Source organism: Acanthochromis polyacanthus, chromosome 2 (genome assembly GCF_021347895.1).
Source record: "Acanthochromis polyacanthus isolate Apoly-LR-REF ecotype Palm Island chromosome 2, KAUST_Apoly_ChrSc, whole genome shotgun sequence".
Taxonomy (NCBI): domain Eukaryota; kingdom Metazoa; phylum Chordata; class Actinopteri; family Pomacentridae; genus Acanthochromis; species Acanthochromis polyacanthus.
In genome coordinates, this window is record NC_067114.1 from 48400578 (window position 1) to 48420304 (window position 19727).

General features: G+C 47.8%; 1 protein-coding gene across 1 annotated transcript in view; it reads left to right on the forward strand.

Annotated features, from left to right (window-relative positions):
* Positions 1–19727, forward strand: part of LOC110963021 (intermembrane lipid transfer protein VPS13C) — a 104373-nt gene that overhangs the window by 26132 nt on the left and 58514 nt on the right. Inside the window, 19 exon segments of the mRNA XM_051941096.1 lie at positions 4200–4262; positions 4338–4461; positions 4532–4632; positions 6649–6791; positions 7675–7867; positions 8680–8794; positions 9137–9273; positions 10818–10944; positions 11147–11264; positions 11351–11483; positions 11680–11752; positions 12578–12678; positions 12760–12913; positions 15768–15847; positions 16952–17011; positions 17790–17940; positions 17990–18124; positions 18208–18311; positions 19138–19305. Of these exon segments, the coding sequence (XP_051797056.1) occupies positions 4200–4262; positions 4338–4461; positions 4532–4632; positions 6649–6791; positions 7675–7867; positions 8680–8794; positions 9137–9273; positions 10818–10944; positions 11147–11264; positions 11351–11483; positions 11680–11752; positions 12578–12678; positions 12760–12913; positions 15768–15847; positions 16952–17011; positions 17790–17940; positions 17990–18124; positions 18208–18311; positions 19138–19305 (2280 nt within the window).

The window sequence follows — 19727 nt, forward strand, 5'->3', positions numbered from 1 at the left end:
CACATGGCAACACATGGCAACACATGGCAACACATGGCAACACACGGGAACACACGGCAACACACGGGAACACATGGGAACACATGGCAACACACGGGAACACATGGCAACACACGAGAACTCATGGGACCACACGGGACCACACGGGACCACACGGGACCACATGGCAACACACGGGAACACACGGGAACACACGGGAACACACGGCAACACACGGCAACACACGGCAACACACGGCAACACATGGCAACACATGGCAACACATGGCAACACATGGCAACACATGGGACCACACGGGAACACACGGGAACACACGGGAACACACGGCAACACACGGCAACACACGGCAACACACGGGAACACACGGGAACACACAGCAACACACGGAAACACACGGCAACACATGGGAACACACAGCAACACACGGAAACACACGGCAACACACGGGAACACATGGGAACACACAGGACCACATGGCCACATGGGAACACACGGCAACACATGGCAACACATGGCAACACATGGCAACACATGGCAACACATGGCAACACACGAGAACTCATGGGAACACACGGGACCACACGGGACCACACGGCAACACACGGCAACACACGGCAACACACGGCAACACACGGCAACACATGGGAACACATGGGAACACACGGGACCACACGGGACCACACGGGAACACATGGCAACACATGGCAACACACGGGAACACACGGCAACACACGGGAACACATGGGAACACATGGCAACACACGGGAACACATGGCAACACACGAGAACTCATGGGACCACACGGGACCACACGGGACCACACGGGACCACATGGCAACACACGGGAACACACGGGAACACACGGCAACACATGGCAACACACGGCAACACATGGCAACACACGGCAACACATGGCAACACATGGCAACACATGGCAACACATGGCAACACATGGCAACACATGGCAACACATGGCAACACATGGGAACACATGGCAACACATGGCAACACACGGCAACACACGGGAACACATGAGAACACAGGGCACTGCATGGCAACACATGATAACACATAGCAACACACGGGACCACACAGCAACACAGGGGAACACACAGCAACACACGGGAACACACAGCAACACACGGGACCACACGGGACCACACAGGATCACACGGCACCACACGGGACCACATGGCAACACACGGCAACACACGGGACCACACGGGACCACACGGGACCACACGGCAACACATGGGAACACACGGGAACACACGGGAACACATGGGAACACACGGGACCACACGGGAACACACGGCAACACATGGGAACACACGGGACCACACGGGACCACACGGGACCACATGACAACACACGTCAACACATGGGAACACACGGGAACACATGGCACCACATGGGAACACATGACAACACATGGCAACACACGACAACACACGTCAACACATGGGAACACATGGCACCACACGGGACCACATGGCAACACACGGCACCACACGGGACCACACGGGACCACACGGCAACACATGGGACCACACGGGACCACACGGGACCCCATGACAACACACGTCAACACACGGGACCACACGGGACCACACGGGACCACACAGGATCACACGGCACCACACGGGACCACATGGCAACACACGGCAACACACGGGACCACACGGCAACACATGGGAACACACGGGAACACACGGCAACACACGGGACCACACGGGACCACACGGCACCACATGACAACACACGTCAACACACGGGACCACACGGGACCACACGGGACCACACAGGATCACACGGCACCACACGGGACCACATGGCAACACACGGCAACACACGGGACCACACGGGACCACACGGCAACACATGGGAACACACGGGAACACACGGGAACACACGGCAACACACGGGACCACACGGGACCACACGGGACCACATGACAACACACGTCAACACATGGGAACACACGGGAACACATGGCACCACATGGGAACACATGACAACACATGGCAACACATGACAACACACGTCAACACATGGGAACACACGGCAACACATGGCAACACACGTCAACACATGGGAACACATGTCAACACATGGGAACACATGGCACCACACGGGACCACATGGCAACACACGGCAACACACGGGACCACACGGCAACACATGGGACCACACGGGACCACACGGGACCCCATGACAACACACGTCAACACACGGGACCACACGGGACCACACAGGATCACACGGCACCACACGGGACCACATGGCAACACACGGCAACACACGGGACCACACGGCAACACATGGGAACACACGGGAACACACGGGAACACACGGCAACACACGGGACCACACGGGACCACACGGCACCACACGACAACACACGTCAACACACGGGACCACACGGGACCACACGGGACCACACAGGATCACACGGCACCACACGGGACCACATGGCAACACACGGCAACACACGGCAACACACGGGACCACACGGGACCACACGGCAACACATGGGAACACACGGGAACACACGGGAACACACGGCAACACACGGGACCACACGGGACCACACGGGACCACATGACAACACACGTCAACACATGGGAACACACGGGAACACATGGCACCACATGGGAACACATGACAACACATGGCAACACATGACAACACACGTCAACACATGGGAACACACGGCAACACATGGCAACACACGTCAACACATGGGAACACATGTCAACACATGGCAACACACGTCAACACATGGCAACACACGTCAACACATGGCAACACATGGGAACACATGGGAACACATGGCAACACATGGCAACACACGTCAACACATGGGAACACACGTCAACACATGGGAACACACGGCAAAACACGTCAACACATGGGAACACACGTCAACACATGGGAACACACGTCAACACATGGGAACACACGTCAACACACGTCAACACATGGCAACACATGGCAACACATGACAACACATGGCAACACATGACAACACATGGCAACACATGGCAACACACGTCAACACATGGGAACACACGTCAACACATGGGAACACACGGCAAAACACGTCAACACATGGGAACACACGTCAACACATGGGAACACACGTCAACACATGGCAACACATGACAACACACGTCAACACATGGGAACACACGGGAACACATGGGAACACACGTCAACACATGACAACACACGTCAACACATGGGAACACACGGGAACACATGGCACCACATGGGAACACATGACAACACATGGCAACACACGTCAACACATGGGAACACATGACAACACACGTCAACACATGGGAACACATGACAACACACGTCAACACATGGGAACACACGTCAACACATGGGAACACACGGCAAAACACGTCAACACATGGGAACACACGTCAACACATGGGAACACACGTCAACACATGGCAACACATGACAACACACGGGAACACATGGGAACACACGTCAACACATGACAACACACGTCAACACATGGGAACACACGGGAACACATGGCACCACATGGGAACACATGACAACACATGGCAACACACGTCAACACATGGGAACACATGACAACACACGTCAACACATGGGAACACATGACAACACACGTCAACACATGGAAACACATGACAACACACGTCAACACATGGGAACACATGACAACACACGTCAACACATGGGAACACACGTCAACACATGGGAACACACGTCAACACATGGGAACACACGTCAACACATGGCAACACATGGCAACACATGACAACACACGTCAACACATGGGAACACATGACAACACACGTCAACACATGGGAACACATGACAACACACGTCAACACATGGGAACACATGACAACACACGTCAACACATGGGAACACATGACAACACACGTCAACACATGGGAACACATGACAACACACGTCAACACATGGGAACACATGACAACACACGTCAACACATGGGAACACATGACAACACACGTCAACACATGGGAACACATGGCAACACATGATACAGGAACATACAATCTCTATTCATTTTGACATTTTGAAATTATTCATTGAAGCAGTTTCCAGATGATGAATCCTGATTCTGAATGTTTTTTCTATTTTTTTTCTTCACGTGTTAAATGAATGTTTGCTCTGCGCCCCTCCAGGATCTGGAGAAGGTCCTGGATGTGTTCAACATCACCTTGGCCCGGCAGCAGGCCCACATGGAGGTAAACCTTCTGCTGCTGCTGCTCTTACTAACCCACAGCTGGAGTCCACTCTGACCGCTGGTGTTCCTCCTGCAGGTGATCCGGTCCGGACAGAAGATGGTGGGGAAGAAAACGTCTGGAGGAGGAGGAGGCTTCTTCAGCAGCTGGTTTGGGAGGAAGGCTAAGAAGGAGGAGCAGGAGATGGAGGAGAGCTCAGAGAGTGAGTGAAGCTCCGACTGAGACCTCCATGGCTCAGGGATGAGGACTGAAGGTTTGTCTGCTGTGTTCAGGTTCAGGACTGGATCAGCTGATGACGGCCGAGGAGAAGGACAAACTCTACATGGCCATCGGCTACAGCGGCAGCTCTCACAACCTGGCTCTGCCCCGACAGGTAGACTCACCTACAGCACGTTCATGCAGCACATTCATGCAGCAGCAACTCCTCACATCCGAAAACACTCAACAACAGCCTCAATAACAGCCTCCATCCCAATAAATAAATAAATAAACATTAAACAACAGCCTCTATCCCAAAACAAAATAAATAAATGAATAAATAAAAATAAACAACTCAGCTGTTAGATCAGCGCAGAGATTTAGATCCTCAGACATCAGGTGATGGACATGAGGCTGAACACATCCAGGTGATCTCTGTTTCAGTACGTCGCCGTGGTAACAGGTGGTCTCTGTTTCAGTCATAGACTGTATATAAAGATGGACGTAGCATCTGGCTCCAGAATTAAAGCCAACCCAGAAGTGTGAAAAACTTGCAATATCACGCCGTCCGCTAGGGTTGGCTCCAAAAAGCTTTTGCTCCATAGACCCCAATTCATTTTTGGAGAAAACAAAATGTGATAGACTGATGTTCTACAGCTCAGGATTTTTTTCCTGTTAGTTTTCATGGTCAAAATGAGAGATCAGGTGGCCGATCTTAAAATAAATCAATACTGAATTTTAAATAAATCGTTAAAGTTGGCGGAGCCAGGGGGCGTGGTTATACTTGATAGACAGCAACAGAAGCCTCTACGGTAAAATGTGGGCGGGATAAGAGAGTCCTCAGCCAATCCTGCCCCCAGTTGCTCTCCGGTCCAGTCTGTTTGATGACGCTTTTTACGTCACTGGCTCCAAAAAAATCTAAAACGGCGACCAGGAAGTAGCAAAATCCGGGCTTCATTTCAACGGGTGACGTCACGGTTAGTTTACGCCTGGTTTCAGTACGTCGCCGTGGTAACAGGTGGTCTCTGTTTCAGTACGTCGCCGTGGTAGCAGCTGGTCTCCGTTTCAGTACGTCGCCGTGGTAACAGGTGGTCTCCGTTTCAGTACGTCGCCGTGGTAGCAGCTGGTCTCGGTTTCAGTACGTCGCCGTGGTAACAGGTGGTCTCCGTTTCAGTACGTCGCCGTGGTAGAAGGTGGTCTCCGTTTTCAGTACGTCGCCGTGGTAACAGGTGGTTTCCGTTTCAGTACGTCGCCGTGGTAACAGGTGGTCTCCGTTTTCAGTACGTCGCCGTGGTAACAGGTGGTCTCCGTTTCAGTACGTCGCCGTGGTAACAGGTGGTCTCCGTTTCAGTATGTCGCCGTGGTAGCAGGTGGTCTCCGTTTCAGTAAGTCGCCGTGGTAACAGGTGGTTTCCGTTTCAGTAAGTCGCCGTGGCAACAGGTGGTCTCCGTTTCAGTACGTCGCCGTGGTAGCAGGTGGTCTCCGTTTCAGTATGTCGCCGTGGTAGCAGGTGGTCTCCGTTTCAGTACATCGCCGTGGTAGCAGGTGGTCTCCGTTTCAGTAAGTCGCCGTGGTAGCAGGTGGTCTCCGTTTCAGTATGTCGTTGTGGTAGCAGGTGGTCTCCGTTTCAGTGTGTCGTTGTGGTAACAGGTGGTCTCCGTTTCAGTAAGTCGCCGTGGTAACAGGTGGTCTCCGTTTCAGTATGTCGTTGTGGTAACAGGTGGTCTCTGTTTCAGTATGTCGTTGTGGTAACAGGTGGTCTCTGTTTCAGTACGTCGCCGTGGTAACAGGTGGTCTCTGTTTCAGTATGTCGTTGTGGTAACAGGTGGTCTCTGTTTCAGTACGTCACTGTGGTAACAGGTGGTCTCTGTTTCATTACGTTGCTGTGGTAACAGGTGGTCTCTGTTTCATTACGTTGCTGTGGTAACAGGTGGTCTCTGTTTCAGTACGTCGCCGTGGTAACAGGTGGTCTCTGTTTCATTACGTCGCTGTGGTAACAGGTGGTCTCTGTTTCATTACGTTGCTGTGGTAACAGGTGGTCTCCGTTTCAGTATGTCGCCGTGGTAACAGGTGGTCTCTGTTTCATTACGTCGCTGTGGTAACAGGTGGTCTCTGTTTCATTACGTTGCTGTGGTAACAGGTGGTCTCTGTTTCATTACGTTGCTGTGGTAACAGGTGGTCTCTGTTTCAGTACGTCGCCGTGGTCGTCACCTTCCAGCTGCTCAGGACTTCGGTGACGGTCAGAGAGCAGCCCGACGTCCCAGAGATCCTGAAGATCCAGATGATCCACCTCAGCACCAGAATCTCCCAGAGGCCAGGAGCTCAGGCCTTCAGGTCAGAACGTCTTCGGTTCATTAATCTGTGCACCTGTTGGAGTTTATTTTTACAGCCTTTAAACACTAGTGTGCTTGAACCACATTCTTATTTTTAAAAAATCCCCCAAATGACACAATTTATCAGCAAAGAAACTGGAACAGAAGTGAAGTCGTCACATTTCCAACTGTCAGGGTGATCTTTGAATGCATCGTGTGGTTCTGCCCGGAAAATTCACCAAATCTGAGCTTCAAAGTAATAATTGATCAAAGTTCCTTCATTGTGCATCAAACTGAGGCTGCAGACATGAAGAAACCGATGACCTCAGGAGTCGCTGGTTTGTCTCATTTCTGTCAGTTTCTCGTTTGTTTCTCCTTTTTGTCATTTTGTGTCTCACTTCTTGTTTTTGTTGTCTGATGTCTGTTTTTTCTACTTTCTTTCTGGTTTTGGTTGTTTTATCTCCACAGACTGTAGATATTTGACTGTTTCCATGTTTACGGTGTCAGCAGACTCACCTGAAACTCTGAATGTTTTGTTCTGAGAACCAGGAGGAGGTTTGGTTTTGTGGCTGTCTGTTTAGTGCATGTCCTTCAAAGAGACGCGTAGAATGAAGTGATTTTGATGAAATGTCCAGTTTTTAGTTCAGGCGTGGTTAAGGTGGAATCAGATGTGACAAGTTGAAGAAACATTAAAGTCTTGTTTCTGTTTTTACGGTTTCTTGCTGATGATTGGTTGCATTTTGTAGGTTTCGTAATGATCATGTCCCCTCTAAACCTGCCCTCATGTATCGCATAAATACATCATATAATTCTATCTTCATGTACTAGAAGGAGTCGTTCCGTTGGTCTCAGATCATGACATACATCCTCCAGCTTGTCCTCTCAGATGTTCTGTTGTCCTGCAGGGTGGAGGCGGCGCTGCAGCACTGGTTCGTTACCGGGCTTCAGCAGCAGGGGGTGGTGCCGTCGCTCATCGCCTCCGTCGGGGATTCGTCCTCGTCTCTGCTCAGCGTCGTGTTCGAGCTGAATCCTGAAGAAAGTACCGGCGACCAGCTGCTGAGAGTCCACTCCCAGCCGGTGGAGATAATCTACGACGCGGTAAACAGCTGCTTCTCCTCTGCTTTAGTTCAGGGGTTTTAATGGAAGTCCACTCAGACCAGATGTTTCCCCTCCGGTCGGTCCGAGCAGAGATGGAGGCTCAGAGATGGAGGGTCATCCAGGACCTTTGGAGTCTTTTTGTGGAGACGGAGATCCAGAGTTTCTGTTTTCAGCATCTTGCTTAGTTTCTCTGTCTGGTGGATCAGAGTCCTGCTCCTTGTTCCACAGTGAAAATATCAAACATTTCATTTTATATTCAGTTTTATTTCTTTATTTTTGGCTATTTAATTTCTTTCTTTACTTGGAGGGACAGAGCTTATTAATGAACAACAACCTCAGAGTTTAGTCCAGGCTGCTGTAAATAAACCAGAAAAACTCAGAACTTCACATCATGAAGGGAAGACCTTCTAACCAGAACTCAGCAGATCCAGCTTCCTTCTAAAAACCTCTTAGCAGAAGTCAGGACCTGTTTGTCTGACTGTTGTCCTCTGTGGTCTTCTCTGTCTGACTGTTGTCCTCCGTGGTCTTCTCTGTCTGACTGTTGTCCTCTGTGGTCTTCTCTGTCTGACTGTTGTCCTCCCTGGTCTTCTCTGTCTGACTGTTGTCCTCCCTGGTCTTCTCTGTCTGACTGTTGTCCTCCGAGGTCTTCTCTGTCTGACTGTTGTCCTCCATGGTCTTCTCTGTCTGACTGTTGTCCTCCCTGGTCTTCTCTGTCTGACTGTTGTCCTCCCTGGTCTTCTCTGTCCTCCATTCATCTTCTGCTGCTCTTCCATTTGACCTGAATAACAAGGCTTGTCTTGTCTTTGGTCCAGCTGACGGTCAACAGCATAGTGGACTTCTTTAAGACGGGGAAAGGTGTAGATCTGGAGGTTCTGACCTCGGCCACGCTGTCCAAACTGGAGGAGATCAAAGAAAAAACTGCCACAGGTGAGTCCAGGTGAAGTCCAACCAGCAGCTTCTTCTCCTGCAGAGAGAGAACCGGCTCATCTGATGAACTTCAATCAAGTTCAAAACCTGAATCTGTTCTGATTTTTAACTCTTTCTGCTCCACAAGTTCTCCTTAAATTCATGAGTTCTGGTTCTTCCAGTCTCTGGGTTTCTGCTGAAAGCTGAACATCAGAAGGTTCCAGAGTTTAGGATCTATGAGGCTTTTAGACCCACTGATCCTGAAAGTTGTGTTTTAGGGAAACTTTCAGAGTTTCTGCTGGGATCAGTGAAACCAGCTGAGGACTCTCTGGTCCATCAGAACTTACGTCTTCTGGTCTGCAGGTTTGTCTCACATCATCGAGACCAGGAAGGTTCTGGACCTGCGGATTGACCTGAAGCCATCCTACCTGCTGGTTCCAAAGTCTGGCTTCTACAGCGACTCCTCAGACCTCATTATCGTCGACTTCGGCAGCTTCCAGGTCAGAACTTCTCCTCAGGAGGTCCAGATGTTGAAAACAGCGACAACATTGACACAACAACACAACATCTACACAACAAGACAACATCTACACAACAACACATCTACACAACATCAGCAAATCTACACATCAGCACATCTACACAACATCAGCACAACAACACAACATCAGCACAATAACACAACATCAGCACAACAACACAACATCAGCACAACAACACAACATCTACACAACATCAATACATCTACACAACATCAGCACAACACAACATCTACACAACATCTACACAACATCAGCACAGCAACACAACATCTACACAACATCACCACATCTACACAACATCACCACATCTACACAACATCACCACATCTACACAACATCAACACATCTACACAACATCTACACATCCACACATCTACACAACAACACATCTACACAACACATCTACACAACATCAGCACAACATGACATCTACACAATATCTACACAGCAACACAACATCAACACATCTACACAACATGTACACGTCTACACAACATCAATACATCTACACAACATCAACACATCTACACAGCAACACAACATCTACACATCTACACAACATCTACACAACATCGACACAGCAACACAACATCAACACATCCACACAACATCTACACAGCCACACAACATCTACACAACATCTACACATCCACACAATATCTACACAGCAACACAACATCTACACAACATCTACACATCTACACAACATCAATACATCTACACAACATCAACACATCTACACAGCAACACAACATCAACACATCCACACAACATCTACACAGCCACACAACATCTACACAACATCTACACATCCACACAACATCTACACAACAACACATCTACACAACATCAGCACAACATGACATCTACACAACATCTACACAGCAACACAACATCAACACATCTACACAACATGTACACATCTACACAACATCAATACATCTATACAACATCAACACATCTACACATGTACACATCTACACAACATCAATACATCTATACAACATCAACACATCTACACAGCAACACAACATCTACACATCTACACAACATCTACACAACATCTACACAGCAACACAACATCTACACGTCTACACAACATCTACATAACATCTACACATCCACACAACATCTACACAGCAACACAACATCTACACAACATCAATACATCTACACAACAACACAACATCTACACAACATCAATACATCTACACAACATCTACACAACAACACAACATCTACACATCTACACAACAACATAACATCTACACAAAATCTACACATCAACACAACATCTACACAACAGCTACATAACATCTACACAACATCAACACAACAACACAACATCTGCACAACATCAACACATCTACACAACATCAACACAACATCAACACAACTGTGACTTTAGTTTGTTACCTCCAGGTGAACCTGTGTGCAGCTGAACAGTGTGTTTGTGTGTGTTTGTGTATCTGCAGCTGAACAGTGTGTTTGTGTGTCTGTAGCTGAACAGTGTGGAACAGAGTCTCGGCTCGTCTTCGTCCTTCTCGTCTCTGGAGGAGATCATGGATCGAGCTTATGAGAGATACGAGGTGGAGCTGAGACGAGTTCAGGTGCTCTACAGCAAGTCAGGTACACAACTAGACAGCTACACAACTATACAATTACACAACTACACAACTACACAAAACAACAACTACACAGCTACACAACAATACAATACACAACTGCACAACAACTACGCAGTGCAACTACACAACAACTATACAACTACACAACTGCAGCTCCCCAGCAGATGTGTGAGTGTTTGCTCGATCTGCTGATCTGGTTTCAGGTGAGGCCTGGAAGTCGGCTCGGCTCCAGGGTTCTTCTGTCCAACACATCCTGCAGCCGATGGACTTCACGCTGCACCTGGCCAAGTGTATGGTGGAGAAGGACGCCAGGATGCCCAGGTAGGACTTACCTGAGGACAGGTATCCTGTGTTTCTGCTGAGTCACCCGTAGACTTTACCTGAATGGCTCTGGGTCGGTGTTTCAGGTTCAAGGTGTCGGGGGAGCTGCCGCTGCTGCATGTTAAGATCTCAGACCAGAAGGTCCAGAACATTGTGGAGCTGGTCAATGGCATCCCGCTGCCCAACATGGGCTCCTCCCCGTCCACCCCCACAGAGAAGGTACACTTGGTACAGTCCAGTCTGCTGTCGCCCTGATAGGAGGCTGTTTGGGACTGAAGGGTAGAAGTGTAGAACGTTAGAAGGGGAACCTAAAAGGACAGAATGTCCAGGAGGAGCTCTGAGGAGTTCCAGGAAGAACTCTGAGGAGTGGGACTATTACTCTGATGTGACCATATTTGGGTATTTCCTGCTCCAGGTGCTGTCCTTGGCGGAGTCCAGACCTCGACCAATCAGCCTCCATCCTGCCCTCCTGGACGCCATGGAGACAGGTCAGTGTCCTGCCGTCTGATTGGCTGTCAACAGTTTCAAAAGAGCAGTGATTTATTAAACATCAGGAAGGGTTTTGATATAAAACAAAGAATCATAAAATTACTTTTGTTAACCATTTGTGTATGTTTAATCCTATCGGTACAGTCATCCAGCACTATGTTACATAGTACTGTGATGTAGTACACTGTACTATGATATACTTTACTACGGTGTACTTTACAGTACTATGACGTACTTTACAGCACTGTGATGTACTTTACTATGATGTACTACACAGTACTATGATGTACTTTACAGTACTATGATGTACTTTACAGTACTATGATGTACTTTACTATGATGTACTTCACAGTACTATGATGTACTTTACAGTACTATGATGTACTTTACAGTACTATGATGTACTTTACTATGATGTACTTTACAGTACTATGATGTACTTTACTATGATGTACTACACAGTACTATGATGTACTACACAGTACTATGATGTACTTTACAGTACTATGATGTACTTTACTATGATGTACTTCACAGTACTATGATGTACTTTACAGTACTATGATGTACTTTACAGTACTATGATGTACTTTACTATGATGTACTTTACAGTACTATGACGTACTTTACAGCACTGTGATGTACTTTACTATGATGTACTACACAGTACTATGACGTACTTTACAGTACTATGATGTACTTTACTATGATGTACTACACAGTACTATGACGTACTTTACAGCACTGTGATGTACTTTACTATGATGTACTTCACAGTACTATGATGTACTTTACAGTACTACAGTACTTGTCTTTGTGTTCAGATACAGATGAGGACACCAGTGAGAAGTCCATGGATGAGGATCACCACCGCTCAGCTCTGGAGGAACTCACCGACATTCACTTCAAGTTTGAAGTCAAAGAGGTTCGTTTGTTTCGTCTCAGATCATCAGAGCGTTGTGTGACTCAGGTGGGAGGAGCTAAACGTCAGAACCTCTGTGTTCAGGTGCTGGTGGAGCTGACCCGACAGGTGGACCAGGAGAAGAACGTCCTGTCCTTCAGCGTCTGCCAGCTGGGAGCTGAAGGGAAGAAGCGGAGCTTTGACCTGAGCATCACCTCGTACCTGCGACGAGTAACGCTGGACTACTGCGACGTTCCAGGTAATGCCCAGGACGCCGCTTACATATTAAAGACTCACCTTATCATCAGGGTTGAAACTGCACAGAGCGGCCCAGTGGAGGTTCAGACTAGACACACAGTCCTTCCCTGTAATGTCTTCATTTATTGTAGTTCAGTAACAGTTGAGAATCTAATGTAGCCGCAAGGGGACACAAGTAAGTGTCTCATTGTGCCGGTTCCAAGCCCAGAAAAATACAGAGGGTTGTATCAGGAAGGGCATCCGACGTAAAACTTTGGCCAAGTCAATCATGCAAATCAAATGTATGAGTGCTCCACAGGTAGGATGTGAGCTGGAGGAGAAGCAGAAATTCTGGTTGGACCTTGATGAAGTGATGCAGAGCATCCCTAGAAGTGAGAGAGTTGTCATTGGTGCAGACTTCAATGGACATGTTGGTGCAGGAAACAGAGATGATGAGGAGGTCATGGGCAGGTTTGGTATCCAGGAGAGGAACACAGAAGGACAGATGGTGGTTGACTTTGCAAAAAGGATGGAAATGGCTGTAGTGAATACTTTCTTCCAGAAGAGGCAGGAACATAGGGTGACCTATAAGAGTGGAGGTAGGAGCACACAGGTAGACTACATCTTGTGTAGACGGTGTAATCTGAAGGAGATCAGTGACTGCAAAGTAGTGGTAGGTGAGAGTGTAGCCAGACAGCATTGATGGTGGTGTGTAGGATGACCCTGGTGGTGAAGAAGATGAAGAGGGCAAAGGCAGAGCAGAGGACCAAATGGTGGAAGCTGAAAAAGGAAGAGTGTTGTATGACTTTCAGGAAAGAGTTGAGGCAGGCTTTGGATGGTCAGGAGGTGCTTCCAGATGACTGGACAACTACAGCAAATGTGATCAGGGAGACAGGTCGGAGAGTACTTGGTGTGTCATCTGGTAGGAAAGGAGATAAGGAGACTTGGTGGTGGAATGAGGAGGTGCAGGAGTGGATCCAGAGAAAGAGGTTAGCTAAGAATAAGTGGAACACTGAGAGGACTGAAGAGAGTAGACAGGAGTACAGGGAGATGCAGCGTAAGGTGAAAGTAGAGGTGGCAAAGGCCAAACAAGGGGCTTACGATGACTTGTATGCTAGGTTGGACAGTAAGGAATGAGAGACTGACCTGTACAGGTTGGCAAGGCAGAGAGACAGAGATGGGAAGGACGTGCAGCAGGTTAGGGTGATAAAGGATAAGGATGGAAGTGTGTTGACAGGTGCCAATAGTGTGATGGGAAGATGGAAAGAGTACTTTGAAGAGTTGATGAATGAGGAAAATGAGAGAGAACGAAGAGTAGAAGAGGTGACTGTTGTGGACCAGACTGTTAGAGACCAGGAAGTACTGTGGTGAGACCAGCCATGTTTGATCTGGAGACAGTGTCCCTGAGGAAAAAACAAGAGGCAGAACTAGAGATAGCAGAACTGAAGCTGCTGAGGTTCTCTTTGGGAGTGACCAGGATGGATAGGATCAGGAATGAGTACATCAGAGGGACAGCACATGTTAGAGGCTTTGGAGATAAAGTCAGAGAGGCCAGACTGAGATGGTTCAGACATGTCCAGAGGAGAGAGAGTGAATATATTGGTAGAAGGATGCTGAGTTTCCCACTGCCAGGCAGGAGGCCTAGAGGAAGACCAAAGAAGAGGTTTATGGATGTGGTTAAAGAGGACATGAAGGTAGTTGGTGTGAGAGAAGAGGATGCAGCAGACAGGGTTAGATGGAGGCAATTGATTCACTGTGGTGACCCCTGAAGGGAAAAGCTGAAAGGAAAAGAAGAAATAACAGTTTAGAATCTAACTCAGAAACATCATTGCTGAACCACCCACAGTTATAATAATAATAATAGTTATCTGAACAACTAGGTGGAAACAGTTCCTCTCTGATAGAAGGAATGCACCGATGATAGCACACTAACACAACAGTTCATCTGAACCTTTGTTGGATTTAGACAATAAATTCATCCACAGAAGCTTGTGTGGCAGAAATAACCTGCAGGTGTTTGTATTCTCTGTCCATCCCTGACGTGAAGTTTGAGGGTTTTCCTCATGTTCAGGTCCTCCACATCTCAGCTAGTTTAAATCAAGGCATTGTGTTGGTTCCACAGACTCCATTTCTCGATGTTCGTTGATGGATCTGTTCGGGTCGTTCATCTTCTTTCAGACAGATTGTATAATCTCCCAGCTTTATTTGATGTTTGCAGCTGAACCAGTGTTCTGTTTCCTCCCTGCTAGCCAGAATGATCACTTTGATCAAAAAAACAGTTTTCTGCAGATCCTGGATTAAACTTTTGTCTTCTGGTGACTCTTCTCATGTCTCTGTGGCTGAAGTTTCTGCATGGTCAGACCTGGAAATCTGCTCCACTTGTTTTTCTACAGTGGAATGATTTATCTGAGAGAACTCGGAGATCTTCTTAACTGCTTTACCAGACTCAGAGACATCCACAGTGTTCTCCTTGAGGGCCTTTGAGAGCTGCTGCAGAATATTTGCACTCTTTCCTGAAAATGTAATTCCCTGACAGACTGTTGTTCCGACCTGCAGCAGCTGCTCTGTAACGGCTCCAAGAACACGATACAGAGTCAAATCTGGCCTCCGACCTTCTCAGATCTCAGTTTGATCCAGCATTTGTCATATCACAAGAAGAACCCTGATCCAAAGAGGTCCCACCTCAGAACCCACAGGACCATAGGGATTCTCAGCCAGAACCCACAGGACCATCAGAGGTGTCCATGGCCCGACGGGTCGCTGCTGTTTTGTCATCACTGAGGAACTTCTCCAGTAGGGGTCTGGAGGCTGGTTGGTGGATGTAGAAGACATTTCCAGGAGATGTACTGATTGTTTGCTTTTGATCTGCATTCCAGACGGCAGAAATCATCCTCTCCACCTCATCAGCTCCTCAGAGCAGCAGGACTCCAACCTGCTGAAGGTGGAGTTTATCAAGGTGAGTCCAAACATGCTCACCTGTCCACCCTCACACTTCCTGAGGCCACACCTCCAGAATTCATCCATTAATTATGATAACATTAGACACAGATGTCTAACAGGTAATGTAAATGTAAAGGTGCAGTAAGGACAGACTGTCCATGTCAGGAAACGGTTTGGGATGGGAAAACATCTGAATGGAAAAGTCTAAGGAGTGATGAGAGGAGTCTATGGCTGAATCCCAAACCCCCCCCTACACACTCCCCCTCCACTACCGAGTGTCACTCCAAAAGAAGTCACACTCGCAGCTGTGGAGGGCACCTATTATTGAAGGGGGAGGGTATAAATACGATCGTCAGGAATGGGATGCCCTGTCGCCTCAACGGAAAAACGGAAGACGTCATCGCCATGGTAACACAAAGACGCCTACTGTCATGGCTGTAGCGCTGTGGCACAGGTTGCAGGCAATGATGTAGGGGCTACATTCTGCTTCAAATAATTTGAAGTCATCCCACATGTTTTCCAATCCTATTATCTGGCATTTCAAATCTAACAAATGAATGAATAAATGAATTCTGTCAGTTGTGTTCAAATTTTAAGGTGTCAGGGGGTGCACAATTAAATCAAACGTCAGCAGAGAAGAAGATTTGTTTCTTTTGTTTTATCTTTTTACATCACTCTTTGTGATGTTCTGTCAGTGTGAAAAAGGCGTGGGAGAAATAAAGGACACATGTGGAACTTACATCGATATGTTGTTTCCTCCTCCATTTCGACGTTGCACTTCCTGAAAAAGTTGTCCAGAGTGAGCATCGATGCAGACTCGCTGTTTAAGGGCTGAACAGTCCACTCTCCCTCCGCACTACGTGGTTTGGGACGGCCCTTAATATGGAGGACCCTCCACGGGAACGCGCAAACGGAGGGGTAGTGTGTAGGGGTAGTGTGTAGGGGGCGGTTTGGGATTCAGCCCATGTATTGGTGGGAGGAGTCTATTGGGGTGGTGGGAGGAGTCTATTGGGGTGGTGGGAGGAGTCTATGGGGTGGTGAGAGGAGTCTAAGTGTGAGTGTCCCGTTTGTATAAAAACAGAGCCACACAGATAATAACTGTGAGGATGTTTTTCTGCAGGCCGACCCCAGCAGCCCCAGCTTCCAGACTCTGTTCGACAGCACTGAGCAGACGCTGAAGGTGGGTGGAGGAGGATTTATCACAGCCAATTAATGATTTCTGTCCATTACTTTGGACTGGCAATGTGCCACCCTGAGATTAGTTGTTGCAGATCTGATTTCCAACCAGCAGTAGAAGCTCAGAAAGCAGCAGGTTCAATGTTTGACATGAAAGGGTTTAATATCTAACAACGTTCACGTTCAGTCCAGCTGCTGTGTTTCATAAACTGAAACCAGAATAGATGGAAAAATAATGGAGAAGTGGATTTTAAAGAATATTTTTACCCTCTGAACTCTGGAACCTGTCAGCTGAACTTATCATGTGGCGTGGTGTTCCATCAGCAAAATAAACCGATCTAGGCTCAGCATATTTCCTTAAAAATCCCTTTAGCTGTCTCATTTCTTTAAATATAAAGCTTTTGCAGCAATCCATAATAACCAGAACCTCCTCCTAGCAGTCCTATTTTTAGAAAGTTTCAGGTTGAGCTGCAGGCAGTGTTTCCTCAGAGGGGAAAACCAATAAAATAAATGCAGCAGAAACAGAGAACAGAGGATCCATCCAGCATGGTGAAACATCTTCTCCAGCTGAGGATCAGAGTAGGGTTAGGGTTAGGAGCAGTCTGGTTTCCATAGAGCTGCAGGATTTTATATTGCAGTCGAGAATGAGCCCATGGTGAGGAAAGATGAGGAACAAATACCCGGAAACTGGGAGTTTACCGAGTGGGTCTAGTAGAGTTTCAGATCAGCGGCTGCCAGGGGTTCATAGATGTCTTTCAGGTGTTTAACTGCTGCTGTTCCAGGTGGAGTTTTCCTCTCTGGATTTCCTCCTTCACACCAAAGCTCTGTTGTCAACGATCAATTACCTGAACAACGCCATGCCACCACAGCTCAGTGTCGCCCGAGACCGAGAGTCCAGAAAACAAGCGGAGAAGATGGGCCCCGGCCGGACAGGTGAGTCCTGACCGTCTGCTCACAGGTGAGTCTGTTCTGCATCTCACAGCTGTTTGGCTCTCTGCAGCGTCCAGAGGAGCTAAGGACGGAGGCGTCTACAGCTTCAAGCTGTTTGCCATGTTGGGTTGTTTCCACGTGGAGGTCAGCGACGACCGCCGCAGCATCGCCGACATCAGAGTCCAAGGTAGGAACTCTACCTGAGGCAGCTGAATGCTGAAGACCTGTCCAGAGTTTAGCACAGGAATCACAGTCGTGTCCTTCCTGCAGGAATCGATGCTTCAGTGTTGGTGCAGGCGAAGGCCACAGAGGTGTTCGCTCGACTCCGAGACATCGTGGTCACAGATGTCAACCCCAGCACCGTTCACAGAAAGGTTAGCTGCAGGGAAAGTCCACACTTAGACAGCAGAACTCTGTCTCCAGTCTTCTACCATTTCTCCATGATGACCCTAACTAGCTCTGCAAGGTTAGAGAACATCACGTACAAGAGTCTATAGAACATAGAGATTATAGAACATTACATACAACAGTCTATAGAACATAGAGGTTAGAGAACATCACGTACAAGAGTTTACCTCAAGGAACTCTGTACTCCAACAGATAACCTGTATTTTCTCTAATACTGATTAGCAGCCTATCAGATCCATGAGTTTCCTGTTCTCTGTTTGCTTCTGTTTCGATGAAGTTTCTCTGCTTTGAAAGTTCCTCCGGTGTGTGATGCTTCGATGCATTCTTTACTGGAGATACTCCTTGCTTGCGTTGTCTCTACTCTGAAATGTACGTAGCTTTGGATAACAGCATCTGCTCAATAAAACTGTAGAACTGTAGATGACGGAGTGAACCAACTGTTTGCTGCACATTTTAGCCACAAACTGTTTCAGTCCACTCTGAACTCCAGTAGGTGGCAGCTAGTCTAACAGTTCTATGACAGAACTCTACTACACCAGCAGCAGATATAGTCTAAGGATTAGACTAATGATCAGTACTGATCAGTTAAATAATGTGGTGATTCAGATCTTGGAGGTCTGTTCAGGACATCCCTCATGAATGTCTGCCTGTCATACTTCAGGACTCCTGATCAGATGTCTCCATGTGCTGTGAGGATCCAGAGTAGAGCTGAGACTTCTGGGTTCTTCTGTTGGATCCATGGTGGTTCAGAAGAGATGTTGTTAACCTCCCTCCTCTTCCTCTTCCTGTCAGGCGGTGTCCATCATGGGTGAGGAGGTGTTCAACTTCCAGCTCTCCCTGTTTCCAGGGGCAACGGAGGGGGAGGGCTACAGCGACGTGTCGAAGGTGGACGGGAAGGTCAAGATGCGGCTGGGCTGCATCCAGATCATCTACCTGCACAAGTTCCTCATGTCCCTGCTGGTCAGGAGCTCCATATATATATATGTATATTAATGTAAACTTTAACCTGCAGTATCGACACACATACGAGCACACACCTGCACAGGTTCCTCATGTCTGCTGGTCATGTCTTATATACGTTGTATATGTCACTGAATATATATTAAATCCATGTTTAGTGCCGTGAAGGATACTTTCAGAAGACCATAAATACAGGCATGTTATTTGGTCGCGGATCCGCGAAAATTCGCGTATCGAGGTGTCAATTTTGAGACCCAACGTGAATCGCCCAAATTCGATGAGAAAAAAATATAGGGTGTAAGGGTTATGGGGTTGGATCGCACGTAGTTGTCAACAGTGCGCTGGCAAAAGCACGAGTTGGAAACAACGATTGGAGAGCATTATTGAAAGTTAGATGTAGCTGGGAAAGCGAGGTGCATGGT